At 38.5% G+C, this 13556-nt stretch overlaps 2 protein-coding genes across 2 annotated transcripts; both read right to left on the bottom strand.

The window, feature by feature from the left end:
• Positions 1 to 2137: 2137 nt before the first annotated feature.
• On the bottom strand, positions 2138 to 5046 carry atf4b (activating transcription factor 4b). Its single transcript, XM_056234645.1, has 3 exons — positions 4889 to 5046; positions 3693 to 4079; positions 2138 to 3578 (listed from the first exon to the last, which is right to left on the bottom strand). Exons 2-3 carry the CDS (start codon positions 3979 to 3981, stop codon positions 2602 to 2604), a joined length of 1266 nt encoding a protein of 421 aa, XP_056090620.1. The 5' UTR covers positions 3982 to 4079; positions 4889 to 5046; the 3' UTR covers positions 2138 to 2601.
• Positions 5047 to 6575: 1529 nt separating this feature from the next.
• Positions 6576 to 6982, bottom strand: prr15la (proline rich 15 like a). Its single transcript, XM_056234639.1, has one exon. The coding sequence runs from the start codon at positions 6977 to 6979 to the stop codon at positions 6611 to 6613; it is 369 nt and encodes a 122-aa protein (XP_056090614.1). The 5' UTR covers positions 6980 to 6982; the 3' UTR covers positions 6576 to 6610.
• Between the last annotated feature and the right edge of the window lie 6574 nt (positions 6983 to 13556).

The raw sequence follows: 13556 nt of genomic DNA, 5'->3' as shown, positions 1-13556 counted from the left end.
AAGTGCCTCACTCGTGTTTCTCATTGTGTAGCCGTCAGCAAGTGCCTCACTCGTGTTTCTCGTTGTGTAGCCATCATGGCAGAGGACTTTCAGCAAGTGCCTCACTCGTGTTTTTCATTGTGCAGCCGTTATGGCAAAGCACATTCCGCAAGTGTCTCACTCGTGTTTCTCGTTGCGTAGCCGTCATAGCAGAGGACCTGCAGCAAGTGTCTCACTCATGTTTCTAGTTGCGTAGCCGTCATGGCAGAGGACTCGCAACAATTGTTGGAGCTGGTAGCCCGGTTGGAGGCAGATACTGCATGCCTGCGTCAAGCACCAGCCGTAGGGCCTACAAGTATTAATGCTCCGGCCCTCAGTATTCTCTATTAGCTTCCCTACCACTGAGAGGGTGGTGTACGTCCCTATAGGGAAAAGGGTGTTAGAAAATGGGCGATTATGCCAGAATGTAATGGGGGAGGAATGTAATGAATTCCTGGATGATTGTGCCTAACACCACTCTATTTGTTTAGACCCTGGAGCTGAGATCCATCGGCTAGTGGTCCATCGTCGGGACGACGATGCAAATGGGTGGGGTGGATTGTAGCAGATTGGGGATTTTCCTCCATTACTCCCCCTGGTGGAGAATGGGAATAATTTCCCCATGGATTCAGCTGTGTCAGATACCGGCTGGTTAATCATTATCATGATTGCACATAATAAAAGCAAGGCGCACGGGAAGCTGAGCTTGTGTTTAGCCATGTCTGGGTTTCCATTTTCTTCCTTTCCCTGATGGAGTCGTGTAGTTTGGGTTACTTATTTCTCCAATCTCTGTTGTTGCAGTGCAGTGAGAGCATGTGGCAGCACGCAGTGGTTTTATATACGTTGTTCTGATGCAGATGGGGGTCGTGTCTAACGGCATGCTTCCAGCTCGGAGCTGTGTAATCAGCAGGACGCAGCAGGACGCACGGACCCAGACTACGCTGCTGTTTTGTCTTTATTGTAAATGTATTGCTGCTTTTGTCTTCTGTATAAATATGCTGTGTGTTGTGAGTATTCATTTAGGGAACCTGTAATTTAAGTGCTGTGGGTTCCCTCTGAGACATTTGTGAAAGGCTATTTGGCCCACCCGCTTTTGGGATGTGGTGTTCAACACACTTGAGTGTGGATTTGCTTCATTGCATTTGTAGTGAGGGTCACTAGCGTGTGGGTGCAGTCTAATGAGTGATTACTTAAAAGGTGGGTCAGGGATTTCTTTTCCTGTTAGTGTCTTTGATTAACCCCCAGTATTTATCTTTTTTTTTTTTTTTTTAATACCTTTTCTGTATTAACATCTGTGGGTAATTAAGAGGTAAATGTCTGAAAGGTATTTATTAGTGAATGTGTTGTTTCTCAATGTGAAAAGATTTTACGTAATAAATTGCTTTTAATTGTCAGAACCGTCTCAGTCCTCCTTGGGAAGAATGAACCTGTGTTGTCTGAGTATTACATATCCTTGGGTGAAAGTCCTGAGGTGGCGTAGTTGGCTACATTGTAAATCGTATTAAGAGTTTTATTAATGTGAACTCCCGGGTTGCTCATCTTAGTTAGCATTTCTCTCTCCTTGCCCCGTAACCCCTCGTCACTTAAACATATTTACCAATGTTTTGAGCATTCAGGGAATGGCTGTTACTATTGCATAGTAATATTTATCTTGTCCACAATAATTTGGCGCAATATGAGAATATACTACGAAATCCCAACAGCATAGGCAATCATATCAGCCCCAAATGTGACTTTCAGCTGGTTTGACTGAATACACTGAGATGACTAAAGAGTTTAGCTTTTGTATGCTTTTCACGTCATATTTTCATACCAATAAAGAATAATTTTGCATATCAAGGGGTGTTTTTATCAAATTCAGCTTCGAGGTTGAATTTCCTTGATCTCGATTTGTGAAATCCTAGAGAACATAAAGGCGAGAACCACACTTAATTTTCTGCCAGCCATACAGTTCTCCTTGGTCATAAACAGTGGGGTTATGCTGTTCGTGGAAATTGTTTTTGACTAAACAGGCTAAATATATTTTTATACATTGATCAAAAACAAATAAACAATTTTATAAAATATTAAAACTCATTTCTGTGTCCATTTCATAATAAAAAGATTAAATGCACAAAAAAACATTTTTAAATGTTTATTACATAAATAACATTCAAGGTAATTGATATGCAGTGAAAGGCCCATACAACCACAAAATGTTGAGTTCTACACAATTTAATAAAAGCACACATACCATCTCTATGAAAAAAGAAAGTTGAAATTTTAAGCATTTGTACAGCATAATTTCAATTGGGAAAATTCAAAACAAAGATCAACAACAGACAATGCACATTATATATAATACTGTGCATACAATAGATACACAAGACTAAAAAAAATGCACTGGTAAAAGAAAATCAGTTTTTGCTGACATGTTTACAGGAAGCGTTTCTACTCAGACAATGGTAAAAAAAAAAAAAAAAAAGGAATTTATTCCACCCTTCATAAAATACTTTCATGACCAACATCCCTAATGTTCTGCACTTCAGGCTATGCTGAAACCGTCCATTTCTATCAGCTTCAAGCCTCTGTGTCCATTTCTTTCTATGACCTCACACTTCTGCTCTCTCTTGCCCTCTTGACTTCTTCCATTAGCTCTTTCAAGTACTGGATCTCTTTAGCTATGGACTCTGCCTTTTCTGCCAGCTCTTGATTCCTCTCCTCTAGGACTGTACACTCTGACTGGAGAGTATCTTGCTCTGCACGCTTTTTCTGTCGGTAGCGGGTTGCCGCAGTCTTATTCTGCTCCATTTTCTTCAGCTTTTTCTTTTCAACCACAACCTTTGAGCCACTGGCTGACTTCACTCTTCCTGAAAGGGTAGGCAACTCTGACTGCTGATTTTGGGTGGGCTTAGAATCGGGTGTGGAGTAGGGCTTCACCCTAGAAGAGCGAGACTGGGGAGACGTTGGGATTTGTGGGTCGGGGGAAGTTGGACTCAGGGAATTTTCCACAACCATCTCACCTGGAAGGGTAATCATCGCATTAACCTCCTCTTTGGGAGAAAGTACAAGAACAATGCGGGTTGGGGTGAGTGACAGGACTATTTTGGGCACCTGCATCTCGATGGGGGGTGGACTCTGAACTTCAGCTATGTCTACCTCGCAACCAAGCTCAAGAGTATCAGTAGGGGACTCGGGTGGAAGGATGGAAGGTGATGGGACCGGGGAGGCCGGTTCAGACTTTATCTCAAACTCAGCCTGGGGCTCAGGGACCACAGAGGAGGAATCTGAAATTTCACAGGGTGATGGAATGAAAGGAGTAGCAACTGGAGTATTCAAAGTGAAGGAAAAGTTGGAAAGTTGATCGATTTCAGGGACAGACGCTGCTGGAGAGGGTGAAGGCGTATTGTCAGAAGCTACAGGCTGGGACTCCAGGTCTATCTGTGACTCTAGAGAAGTGATGAGCTCCTCAGGAGAACTAGGTGGATCCTCAGAATCATAGGAGCCAATCAAAGACTCCAGATCAAACTCACTCAAATCAATTCGCTCTGTCATCCAATCCATTTCACTGAATGAATGATCTGAAATGGGGGAGGGGGGAAACATGTTAGATATTTTTATTGAATGTTTAATATATTAGTATGCTGAAACTAGGGCACTTGTAGGTATATTTGAAATAATTTGCTACACCTCACCATTGCCATGATTATCTAGGCACAGCTCATCTGAGGGGAACCAGGCCAGAGACAGCTGATTGAGCCCAGCCTTCTCCCCCCTCTGAATGGAGGGAGGAGTGCAGGGTGGGGAGAGAGAGGGAAGTGGAGAGGAAGAGAAAGATGAGAGGGGCGATTCAGCGCCTCCGAGAGGAAGAACCTCCTCATCTTTATCTAGGAAAGACCCCAGAGGGTCAGCCATCGGTGATGATGGGTCCCAAAGAAGGACCTCCATATCGTCCTGGCCAAACTGTGAGCTCATCAAAGACATGGCTATCTATTTCAAGTTGAATCAACGAGTCTTCTACTGAGAATTCGAATAGTCTCGTGCTGTCAGGTGCAGCAGAAGTCAGAGTTGCCACGAAGGACCTGCAAACAGATATTACAAGTAGTTAATCAGTTGTACAACAATTTTATAAATGTAAACAAATACAAAAGCTACTTTGCAAGAAAAAAAATAAAGCCTCAGTTATTCCTGACTAACAATGACATCATCTGCCCACAACCTACCCATATATGGACATTACCACGTGATGTTCTTTATCCCTTACTGTCAGCAGACTGGGTTCCATTTTTTAAATCTCAACACTAATTTAACAGAGGCCAAATCTCATGACTTTTTTATAAGATCTTAACATTCTTAAAAGCGTAAACTGTTTGAGGTAAAAGGTACGCCGATGTTCTATTGTTTTATCAAGGTGGATAAAGACTCCGCCATTTCAGGGACCTGCCGCTCCCTTTACAGGAACGTAACTTACGCCATTTTACAAAGAGCACGCGGTGACAAAGAAACGTCGATTAAACTCTCTCGCTCATGCTTATTTTAAAGTAAACACATTCAGGAGTGTTGGAGATAAATTCACTATACAAAATAAAAACATTATGGTAAATTTTTAAACAGAAATGACTACAAATTCATCGACCGATGTTGTCACTGTCGTGTAACGTTAGACATATGGTGCTTAAAGCGCGAGACGCAGGTCATGACAATATTCGCAAACAATTTCCATAATCTATTAAAATGAATACATCCACAATATATATTTAAGTCGAATACGAAATAACCTAAAACCATGAATGGTCATAAGGCTAAGCTATTTAACGTTACACACCCGCCCAATCGGATGGGTGAGACGATCGTGACATTTTAAGACAAAAACAATTAAACGTATACTTACGCCATTTTTATATAAATGTATGGAGCCAGTGCACAATGTTGATGCACTGAGGAGTTTGAGCGCTGTCTACAGGCAGCAGGTCACACGGCCATTTCGGCGGAGAGCAGAATCGCTCGGGTATCAATAATATTCAGCTGTGAGAAGAACGGAACTGCAGGTGATGATGACGTCGAGTTGATGTTTATATAGTGCCGCAGTGCCGCTCAGACATATCCTTCCGCCAGAGAGTTTTGTTTTGTGTTACTGGGCGCAGACAACATATAGATCCATCACTTTTAGTCAATTTGGATCATTATGCGTAGGAAAAGTAATGAATTCAAAAATATTTTTAGATCTCCTAGTTATTATATTCATAATATTTACACCTAAATATTTTAAGATCATCACTTTTTGTTAATGTCAAATGAGGGAAACGTATGGTATTGGGCTAAGAAACATCATTGTAAAGAATAATCAGAGTCCGACTGATGATATCAACATTATATTTGTCTGTCTGCCGATAGATTGACAAACAAATGTGTCATTGTCACACAAACAAATGTGTCATTGTTACAAAGTCAACCAAAACAAACATTTCAGGGAAGATTACATTCTCCGCATACGTGTTGGATGATGATCTGTCGCCCTCTGCTGGACGAAAACTAAACAACTGGGCGAGTCTTGCCTCGGTTGTTTTTACGGCAATTATTGTTATGGAAAAAAAAGACAATGGAAAGAAAAGGCCGTTGCTCTTGCTGATGGCAAACCTAAATAAAGAGACGAAATAGGTTGTAGTAAACAGGCAGGGCAAGTTATAATTTGTTTACTGGTTCTATTTCAAACACATTTTTTTTAGAGAAATGAAACAGAAATTTACACAACAAAATACTCACATCTTGAATGCATTATTTTATTATCTACAGGGGTTTATTAAACACAACACTTAATTATTATTATTATTTTTACAAAATCCCAGCCAAGCAAACTAGGCATTGTGCAAATATATGACAATTTCTTTTAACATAAAAACACAGTATTTAGGCTAAAATTTAAAACCCCACCATGTTCAAATTGAATTTAAAAAATCACATATCATAAATAACCCTGACACATCAACATAAAATAGTGTATTATTGCAACGGCCACATGTATTCAAAAAATATATTTTGGTCTAGTTGGTGGTTCAGAGGCCATAACATAAATAATAACAATCTATTTTATATAATTAGCTACAATTTAAATTTGTAGGCTAAATAAAAGTCATATAATCCTTTAAAACAGTAGCGTATTGTTGCTGATAATATTCCTTAAATCGTTTGAAACAAATGCTGTAGATACAATTATAGTTTTCAGCATATAAAATATAATGAGCAAACAAAAACCACTATCATTACTGATATCTTGTGCTGATATATGATTGATTTGATTCCCTCTCAGTGTAGGCTCTTACTGTACTTCTCTTTTCTAAACATTTGCTAAATGTCAGCCTTTCATCAGACGACCACAATGGAGTCCATGCCTTGTGTATCTGTGAAGAAACCTGATCTTTGGGTTTATGCCTGTCTTTGTTCCCAAACATTAGTATAGATCAGTAACTATTCATTCAGAGATCCTTTTCTTGCTTCAGGCTCAGCCTCAGGTGATTGTGAACAGCAGAGGACATCAGAGTGCTGCATAGACCAATGCCCTCTTGAGCTGTTTTACACACACACACACACATGCTAGTGTGTTTACACAGTGACTCTATTTTCCAGTTGTATTATTCTCGCTAGTTTCTCCCTCAGGGAACAGGTCAGGGTTTTCTGCTAGCGTAGAGCGGATTCTCTTCTTCTCTTTAAAGCGGCCCGAATGTGAGACCTTCACATGGCGTCCCTTTGTCGCCGTTTTGTCCACGATGCGCTCCAAGCGGGCGTTAAACTGGCTGTCCGCAGCTGCGTCGGGTGTCCCGGGTGTCTCCCCGGCGTTGCTGCTGTGGTCTCCAGGGATTTCGTACAGCACTTTCGGCTCTGATTTCTTCTTACGCAAGAAGGTCAGTTTCCACCAGGCCGGTGCAGGTTCTGCGGTCGCCATCAAGATGAAAACTGCAAGGAGGACAGAGAGATTTCTATACATTAAAGTGTTATTTTTATGATTAAGACCAAAGAGTATGCCTAAATGAGCAAATTAACTATAATCAGTTTTTTTTTTTTGTTTAAACACAAAATTTAAGAATAGTCATAATGTGTAAGCTGAGGCCTGAGGGTGTGAGCTAATACTAATGTAAGATCTGTGTCTTGCATTAGAAGGGGCAGCCGCAAATGAATTTTTTAGTGTAATTCAATAAGCACCATATGGCAGAGGTATGATAGGGTTTTAACCTGAGGAGTTCTGGTTACAGGCCTCAAATTTCACTCACTCTGCACTTCAGCTATATGCTAGGAGGATGGAAATGCTATAGACCATGCTAATGCTAAATGACAGAGCACTTGCTTATGGTGCAATTCAAGTCCTCTTGGGAAGTCGTGTTTACGATGGCAGGTTTACGAAGTCACTTTCGTCGGAGAAAGATGGCGGTGTGCCTTCTCTTAGTTAGCCTAACTACACAAAAATACAGCAAGGTTTTTAAACTCTACTTCTAAAATGAAGACCAAAGAATGTCCATCAGGTGTGTTTAGCTTTTTTATATTTATAATTAATTTATGAAGCCACTGTGAACTTTATCATTACCTATTATTTTGTTATTTTACAATGCTACCAAATTGTGTGCAGGCAGTCAGCTAATTTTGTTGTAAACAAGCCTGACAATGTCACTGCTAAATATCTATAAGTATTGTGGTATTCCGCCATGTTTCTCACTGAGACGCCCCAAACTGGTAAATTCCCACTCATACGATATTGTGGTGGCGTCCATGTCCGTTCAACTCGTAAATACGATCTTTCTGACATGACTTGAACACAATTATTGTGCGTTCACGTGCTATGGAAAATATGATATTTTCCACTTGTGAACTGGTATTTACCAGTGTGTTGCGTTCAAGTGCTTCTGTTGTCGTAATGTGGTAAAAAGATGGAGATCCAGACCTGTTATTAAGCTAAAACTATTTTAGATTGCTTAAGTCATCTGCTACAGCAAGAAAATTATTTATCAAAAGTCAAACGGTAAATAATATGCTGTATATTTTCTAGATCATGAATAGAATCTGAATAGTACCATTCACGACTCTCACGTTGCTCTCCGCCATTTTGAAAAGGTCAAAGGTTATCTCATCTCGGCAACTCGTGCATCAAAATATTCTACGAGCTGCCCAGTGGAAAATACCACATGAGGGGGTGTTCATGTGCATTTTCCACGTCGGCTTTTGGTATTTACCATAATTACCATAGCACGTGAACGCACCATTAGTAGCCTCCAGCTTATTTGATCTTTTTGAATGAATAAAATTGACGATATAGGCTACGTTTCAAAAGTTTGTGGCCTATACAGTTTTTTTTAATGTTCACTCAAAAATACAGTCAAAATTGTAATATTGTGAAATATCATGACAATTTAAAATAATTGATTTCTCTATTAGTGTCACATGATCCTTCAGAAATCATTGTAAGATGCTGATTTGGTGCTGAAGAAACATGTTTTATTATTATCAATGTTGAAAACAGTTGTGCTGCTTAATGTTTTGGGAAACCGTGATACATTTTTCAGGATTTTTTTGATGACTATTAAGAACAGCATTTATTTGAAACAGAACTCTTTTGTGACATCATAAATGTTTTTACTGTCACATCTGATCAATTTATTGGGTCCTTGCTGAATAAAAATATTAATTTCTTTAAAAAAAGATAGAGAGAGAAATCTTACTGGCCCCAAACTTTTGAATGGTAAATTTGTACTTCAATAAAACTGTAAAGGTTGATTGTGGTGATTCACTTTGAAATTATTAACACTGTTATCTTAACTCGACTAAACATTTTGTTAAATGGACCTAATAATATTTAATAAACAAGAGGATGCTAATTGTTTAGAAATGTGTAACTGTCTCCATTCAGGCCATACGTGAGCACACTCATTATCATCTGACCTCATGAGACTTCACTTCTTAGGTCTGACTGATGGTTTCATTTTAGCCATAATATTCAGTGTGTTGTAGATTTGACATGATTAATTCATTAATTTACGTGATTTTACACAGTCCATTGTCGTGTTAAGAGCTCACTCAAGAGACAGTTTATGGTTCATGCACATGCCAGAATGGCTTCTTTGAAGTAAACCATTACAATAAAAGCAAGCACGCCTTTGACATACACGGTGAAACACTGTCCAAATGAAACTTCGTATGATATTGTGAGGTTTACCGCACGCTTAATCACACAAAGACAACGATAAACAAACACTTTTAGCTGCATATCCTGGAAAAGTTTATTGCTTTACTGTCCATGGTCATATCTTGAACTGAATCAGCCTTCTGTGAAATGTAAAAATGAACTCAACCACACTCAAATTCACACAAAACTGCTGTAGCATGTGACAATATCCATTCTCGGGAAAGGCTTGGCTCTGTTGCTTAGCAACAAAGTGGTCATTTTCATACAGTATGCTAATTTCTGTTCGCTCTCTCAGGGCTTTGACTCTTGCTCCTGCTTTTATGTTTACGAGAGCAAACAGAGATCAGGTGGTGCCGGCCAGCTCCCTTTCAACCTTACAGCCTTGTTTTTCTGGCGCTTTTAACCTTATAAAACGTTAAAAGAGGCCATTTAATCCAGATGGTTTTAACAATAAGCCATATTGCATTAGCTCTATATTTGAAAAGCTATAAGTATGCATTTGATAAAAAATTTTTTGATTTGGTTGTTCAAAAAGTGATGCCACCTCTTAATAAACTACACAAAGCCTTGAGTTTTACTGCACATTTATCACTTGCAGTTATGTCGAATAAGTTTAAAGCGCAAAAATACAAACATGGATTTTGAAATGTTCTGTATCAATGCACCCTCAGTTTTACCGTGGGAAATAATATGGTTTAGTCAGGATTTGGATAAGGAAGGTTTGTCTTTGCACGCAAAGAGAACTTCTACGCAAAGCACATGCACACTCCAAGTTGTTAGCATTTGGTTTTCATATGAAAATAAAAATAATGATAAGGTTCAAGGAAATCATTAATCAGAGGGAAAAGCAAGTGCTTTCCGGGAACATGACAATGGAGCAGGAACTTTCTGTGAGCTGATAATTCAAGGATTTGATAAGATTTACATATCACGATAATGTAGAAAACCAATGGCTTTGGTGTGGCAAAATCTAACTTCTGATTTGTCTTGTTACACAAACTACGGACAGCTTGTAAATTTCTTAAGTATTTAAAAAAAATTCAGCCAGCAATAATAACGACACAAAGTACATTTAGTTTCAACAGAAGCTCCCATGAGAAGTAGCCGTCTCTGTAGTCATCCTGATTAATTAATTATTCCTGTCGGTGGTTGGAAAAAACATCAGGTGTTAACTTGAAGTCTTTGGAGAGCTTCGCTCTGGGAACAGTCACACTCTGAGGGAGTTAAAGTGAGTAAAAGTATAGTGCAAATGACAGGAACTGAGGTGCAGAAGTATTCTTGTGCTTGACCAATCTTACAGGCCCAAAATGTGCAAAAAGGTTTATTTTTATGTCGTTTGACTCGTTTTACTCTCACACCTTTTAAAAATAAATCCCTATTTTTAAAGGGCGTGCGAGTAAAATAAACTCTTAAAAGTAAAGGTTCTTTACTGGCATCGATGGTTCCATGAAGAACCTTTAACATCCATGGGAAATATCCATTGTTCAAGATCTCGATTCAGATGTCTCTTCTTCTTCTTCTTCTTCTTCAAAATAAAAATAAAAACCCACTCAAATAAGACAATTTTTGACCTAAAGTAAGAGTATATTGAATGTGTATAGTGCAGATCATTTAGTTTTGATAAAATTGGATGAGGAATGTTTGAGCTCATATTGAGATCTCTGACTTTTAAATTGCAGACTTTGGACAAAGCAAATCTGAGCATATTAAGACATAGTTGAACATGAGATCTCGTCTTAAACCCTTGGTATTCTTCTATGAATACCACTAATTACAGAGAGACTCACTTTAAAGCGCCATGAGGTTTAAAAAGCGAGGCTGTCAGGGATAGACTTACAGTGTTTTCAATGGCATTCGCTGTAAAAATCTGTATAAAGCTCCTAGATCACTTTACACAGCTTATATTGTGTTTTTTGTCTATAATGAATTTTTTTTGGAAAGATATTTTTGCCGTGTTTCGTCAGCAGAAAAATTTTAAAACACATCAAATAACAGTACATCCACTGAAGAGATGCTTGTCTATCACTCACAGCCTCACTTTCATTCCTGCTAAAAATCAATGTTTGTGGATTGTTTAGTTTTAATTCAAGTAGTTCAGGAAGTCAGAACTTTCTTGGCTTGAACTTCCTTCCCAATGCAATGTTTTTGTCAGGCTTAGGTTTTCAAAATCCGTTCAGAGACGATCATCTTGGCCGCTAAATTTGTACTATTGACAACTGAAAGAAATATTTTGCATTTCAAAGTGTTTACTTGATTGCAATAATCCCCCCCCCCCCCCCCATACACACACACACACACACACACACACACACACGCACACACTCATCTCAGGCTCCTCATTATGCACGGTTAGTCAGTGATAAAGGTTCACTGTTTGCTATGAATGTGTAATCATGTGTCTGTCCAAAGGTTGTTAAAATTCACAGCTATCATTCCCTTTTTTTCTCTAGAACTTAATATCAATTCCCAATTGATCAGCTTTTTTTTTTTCTAGAACTCAGTATTAATTTCCATTTGATTGTACCTTTAGCAAGAAACACAGTAACTTATCAATATGAAACGAATTGCAACTGATGATATTCCATGGAGTTTAAAGAGTTTTTCCCCTCAGTGAATTCTGGCTATAATGAGACTCTCTCACCTGCGCAGTCCGTTGAGATACTTGTTATCTGCTTTAGAGGGGTCACTATCCTTTGGTTCGGTTGAGTCCAGCAGGTGAGGTCATCGCCCTATAGGACCCAGCTTTTAATTATAGTTTCTGTCTCTTCTCTTCTGCCTCCTCTTCAGCTTGGCTGTCCCTCTCGCTCTCTCTGGCAAACAGGTGTAGATTCACAGGTGCACGTCTCCTCCCACAGACACCCACATCAGGCTCCTCCTCCCTCTGCCTGGTAAAGAGGCTTATGTCACATCAGCTTCATAGAACAATAGCTAAAATATATACTTGGATTGGGTGTAGAAGATCAATGACTGGATCAGCTTTTGATATAATATTTAAGAGGCTATGAATTTAATGGCCATTGGGAATGTGATTAGCAGGGATTGTGTTAATAATAGTAGTGCGTGACTTTTTCTCTCTCTTTTTTAAGACTCTCTGGCATCCAGTGCTTTCTTGTTCAATTTTTTTTTTAAATAAATAAATAGCATTTAATGTAGGCCTATTAAAATGCTATATTGACAATGCTCTCAAAAGCTGTTTAACAGCATTATTTACTGCATTAAATGACATATCATTCAAATGTCCAGACACATCTATACTACTATATCAGTGTTGGGGGTAATGCATTACAAGTAATCAGATTACTTTTTTCAAGTACTAAAGTAACACTACTTTTAAGTTAATTTTTCAAATAAGTTACTTTGTTTTCTCATTTATTGGCTGATGAGACTGTGTTAGTCTGTGAGAAATCGGGAGAAAACTGCAGAGGCGTTGTGTGGTTATTTTAGTTCAAGACTTAGGGTTCGTTAACACGATGTATGGCTACTACTAGAACCTGAAGTTTTTCCTTTGCATTTTTCATGTACAGACAACACCAACGTCAAAACGATCCCTGTTCACACGGATCCGTGAAAACGACTAAAAACACTGTATTGTTCATGTCAGTAGTTGGCAAAGTGACTTTGTAAAGAAACACTAAGCACCTATTAACTGAACATGTAATAGGCCTACTAATGCGCATGACGTCATCATTTTCACAAATTCACATTTTTGTAGATAGGGGATAATGACAGTATCGTTTGCAAAAACTTGCAAGGCCCCCAAAACGCTGTTGTTGTGTATATGAACGTCCAAAACGCATAAAAGGTTTTACGTTTTTTTGCTGATGTTATGTTAAATAGGCCTGCCTAGAAATATAGCCTATTTAATCTCACTTTATTAACCAATATCTTTGCTGCTGACCTTCAACCATTCAATTTAACCATACAAATAAGCAAAAATTACTTTAGTTAAACATCACATTTGTTTAATTTTTGTTTTGTTTATAATGCTGAAGTAGTAGAAGCGTTGAACTTTCTTCTCCTTCTTCTGCAATCCAGAATGGCAGCACAGCTGATTTAAACTTCGCTTTCTAATGCACAGGCATATATTTGCATTTCCAGCCTGAGGATTATTCATTTCAGTTTTTGTGTGTTTAAAAAAATATATAAGTAAAACAAATTAAAAAACGAGAAACTAGGCTATGTTTATATTTAATTTTCCTCTCTCTCAGGACACTTGTTTGCTGCTTTTCCTTCACCATTTGCTTCAACCAGCTTCTGTAAAGAAATGCATACATAAGAGCAACTTACATTTATCCGCACAACTAATTTGAAGTATTTCAGATCTTTAAAGGTACAATATGTAAGAATTGTGTAATAAAATATGCAAAAATCACTTGCACAGTGTGATATA

Source organism: Rhinichthys klamathensis, unplaced genomic scaffold (genome assembly GCF_029890125.1).
Source record: "Rhinichthys klamathensis goyatoka isolate OS25496 unplaced genomic scaffold, OSU_Roscu_1.1 h1tg000401l_1, whole genome shotgun sequence".
NCBI classification, from domain to species: Eukaryota; Metazoa; Chordata; class Actinopteri; order Cypriniformes; family Leuciscidae; genus Rhinichthys; species Rhinichthys klamathensis.
The sequence above is the reverse complement of the archived record's forward strand: the minus strand, read 5'-3'. Positions and strand labels throughout refer to the sequence as shown.

Bases quoted from the DNA above. Each gene is read 5' to 3' on its own strand.
- atf4b (XM_056234645.1), bottom strand. From the start codon at position 3,981: ATGTCTTTGATGAGCTCACAGTTTGGCCAGGACGATATGGAGGTCCTT. The intron at 3,579-3,692 runs GTGAGGTGTAGC...CCCCCATTTCAG, and splicing joins CCTAGATAATCATGGCAATG to ATCATTCATTCAGTGAAATG.
- prr15la (XM_056234639.1), bottom strand. From the start codon at position 6,979: ATGTATAGAAATCTCTCTGTCCTCCTTGCAGTTTTCATCTTGATGGCG.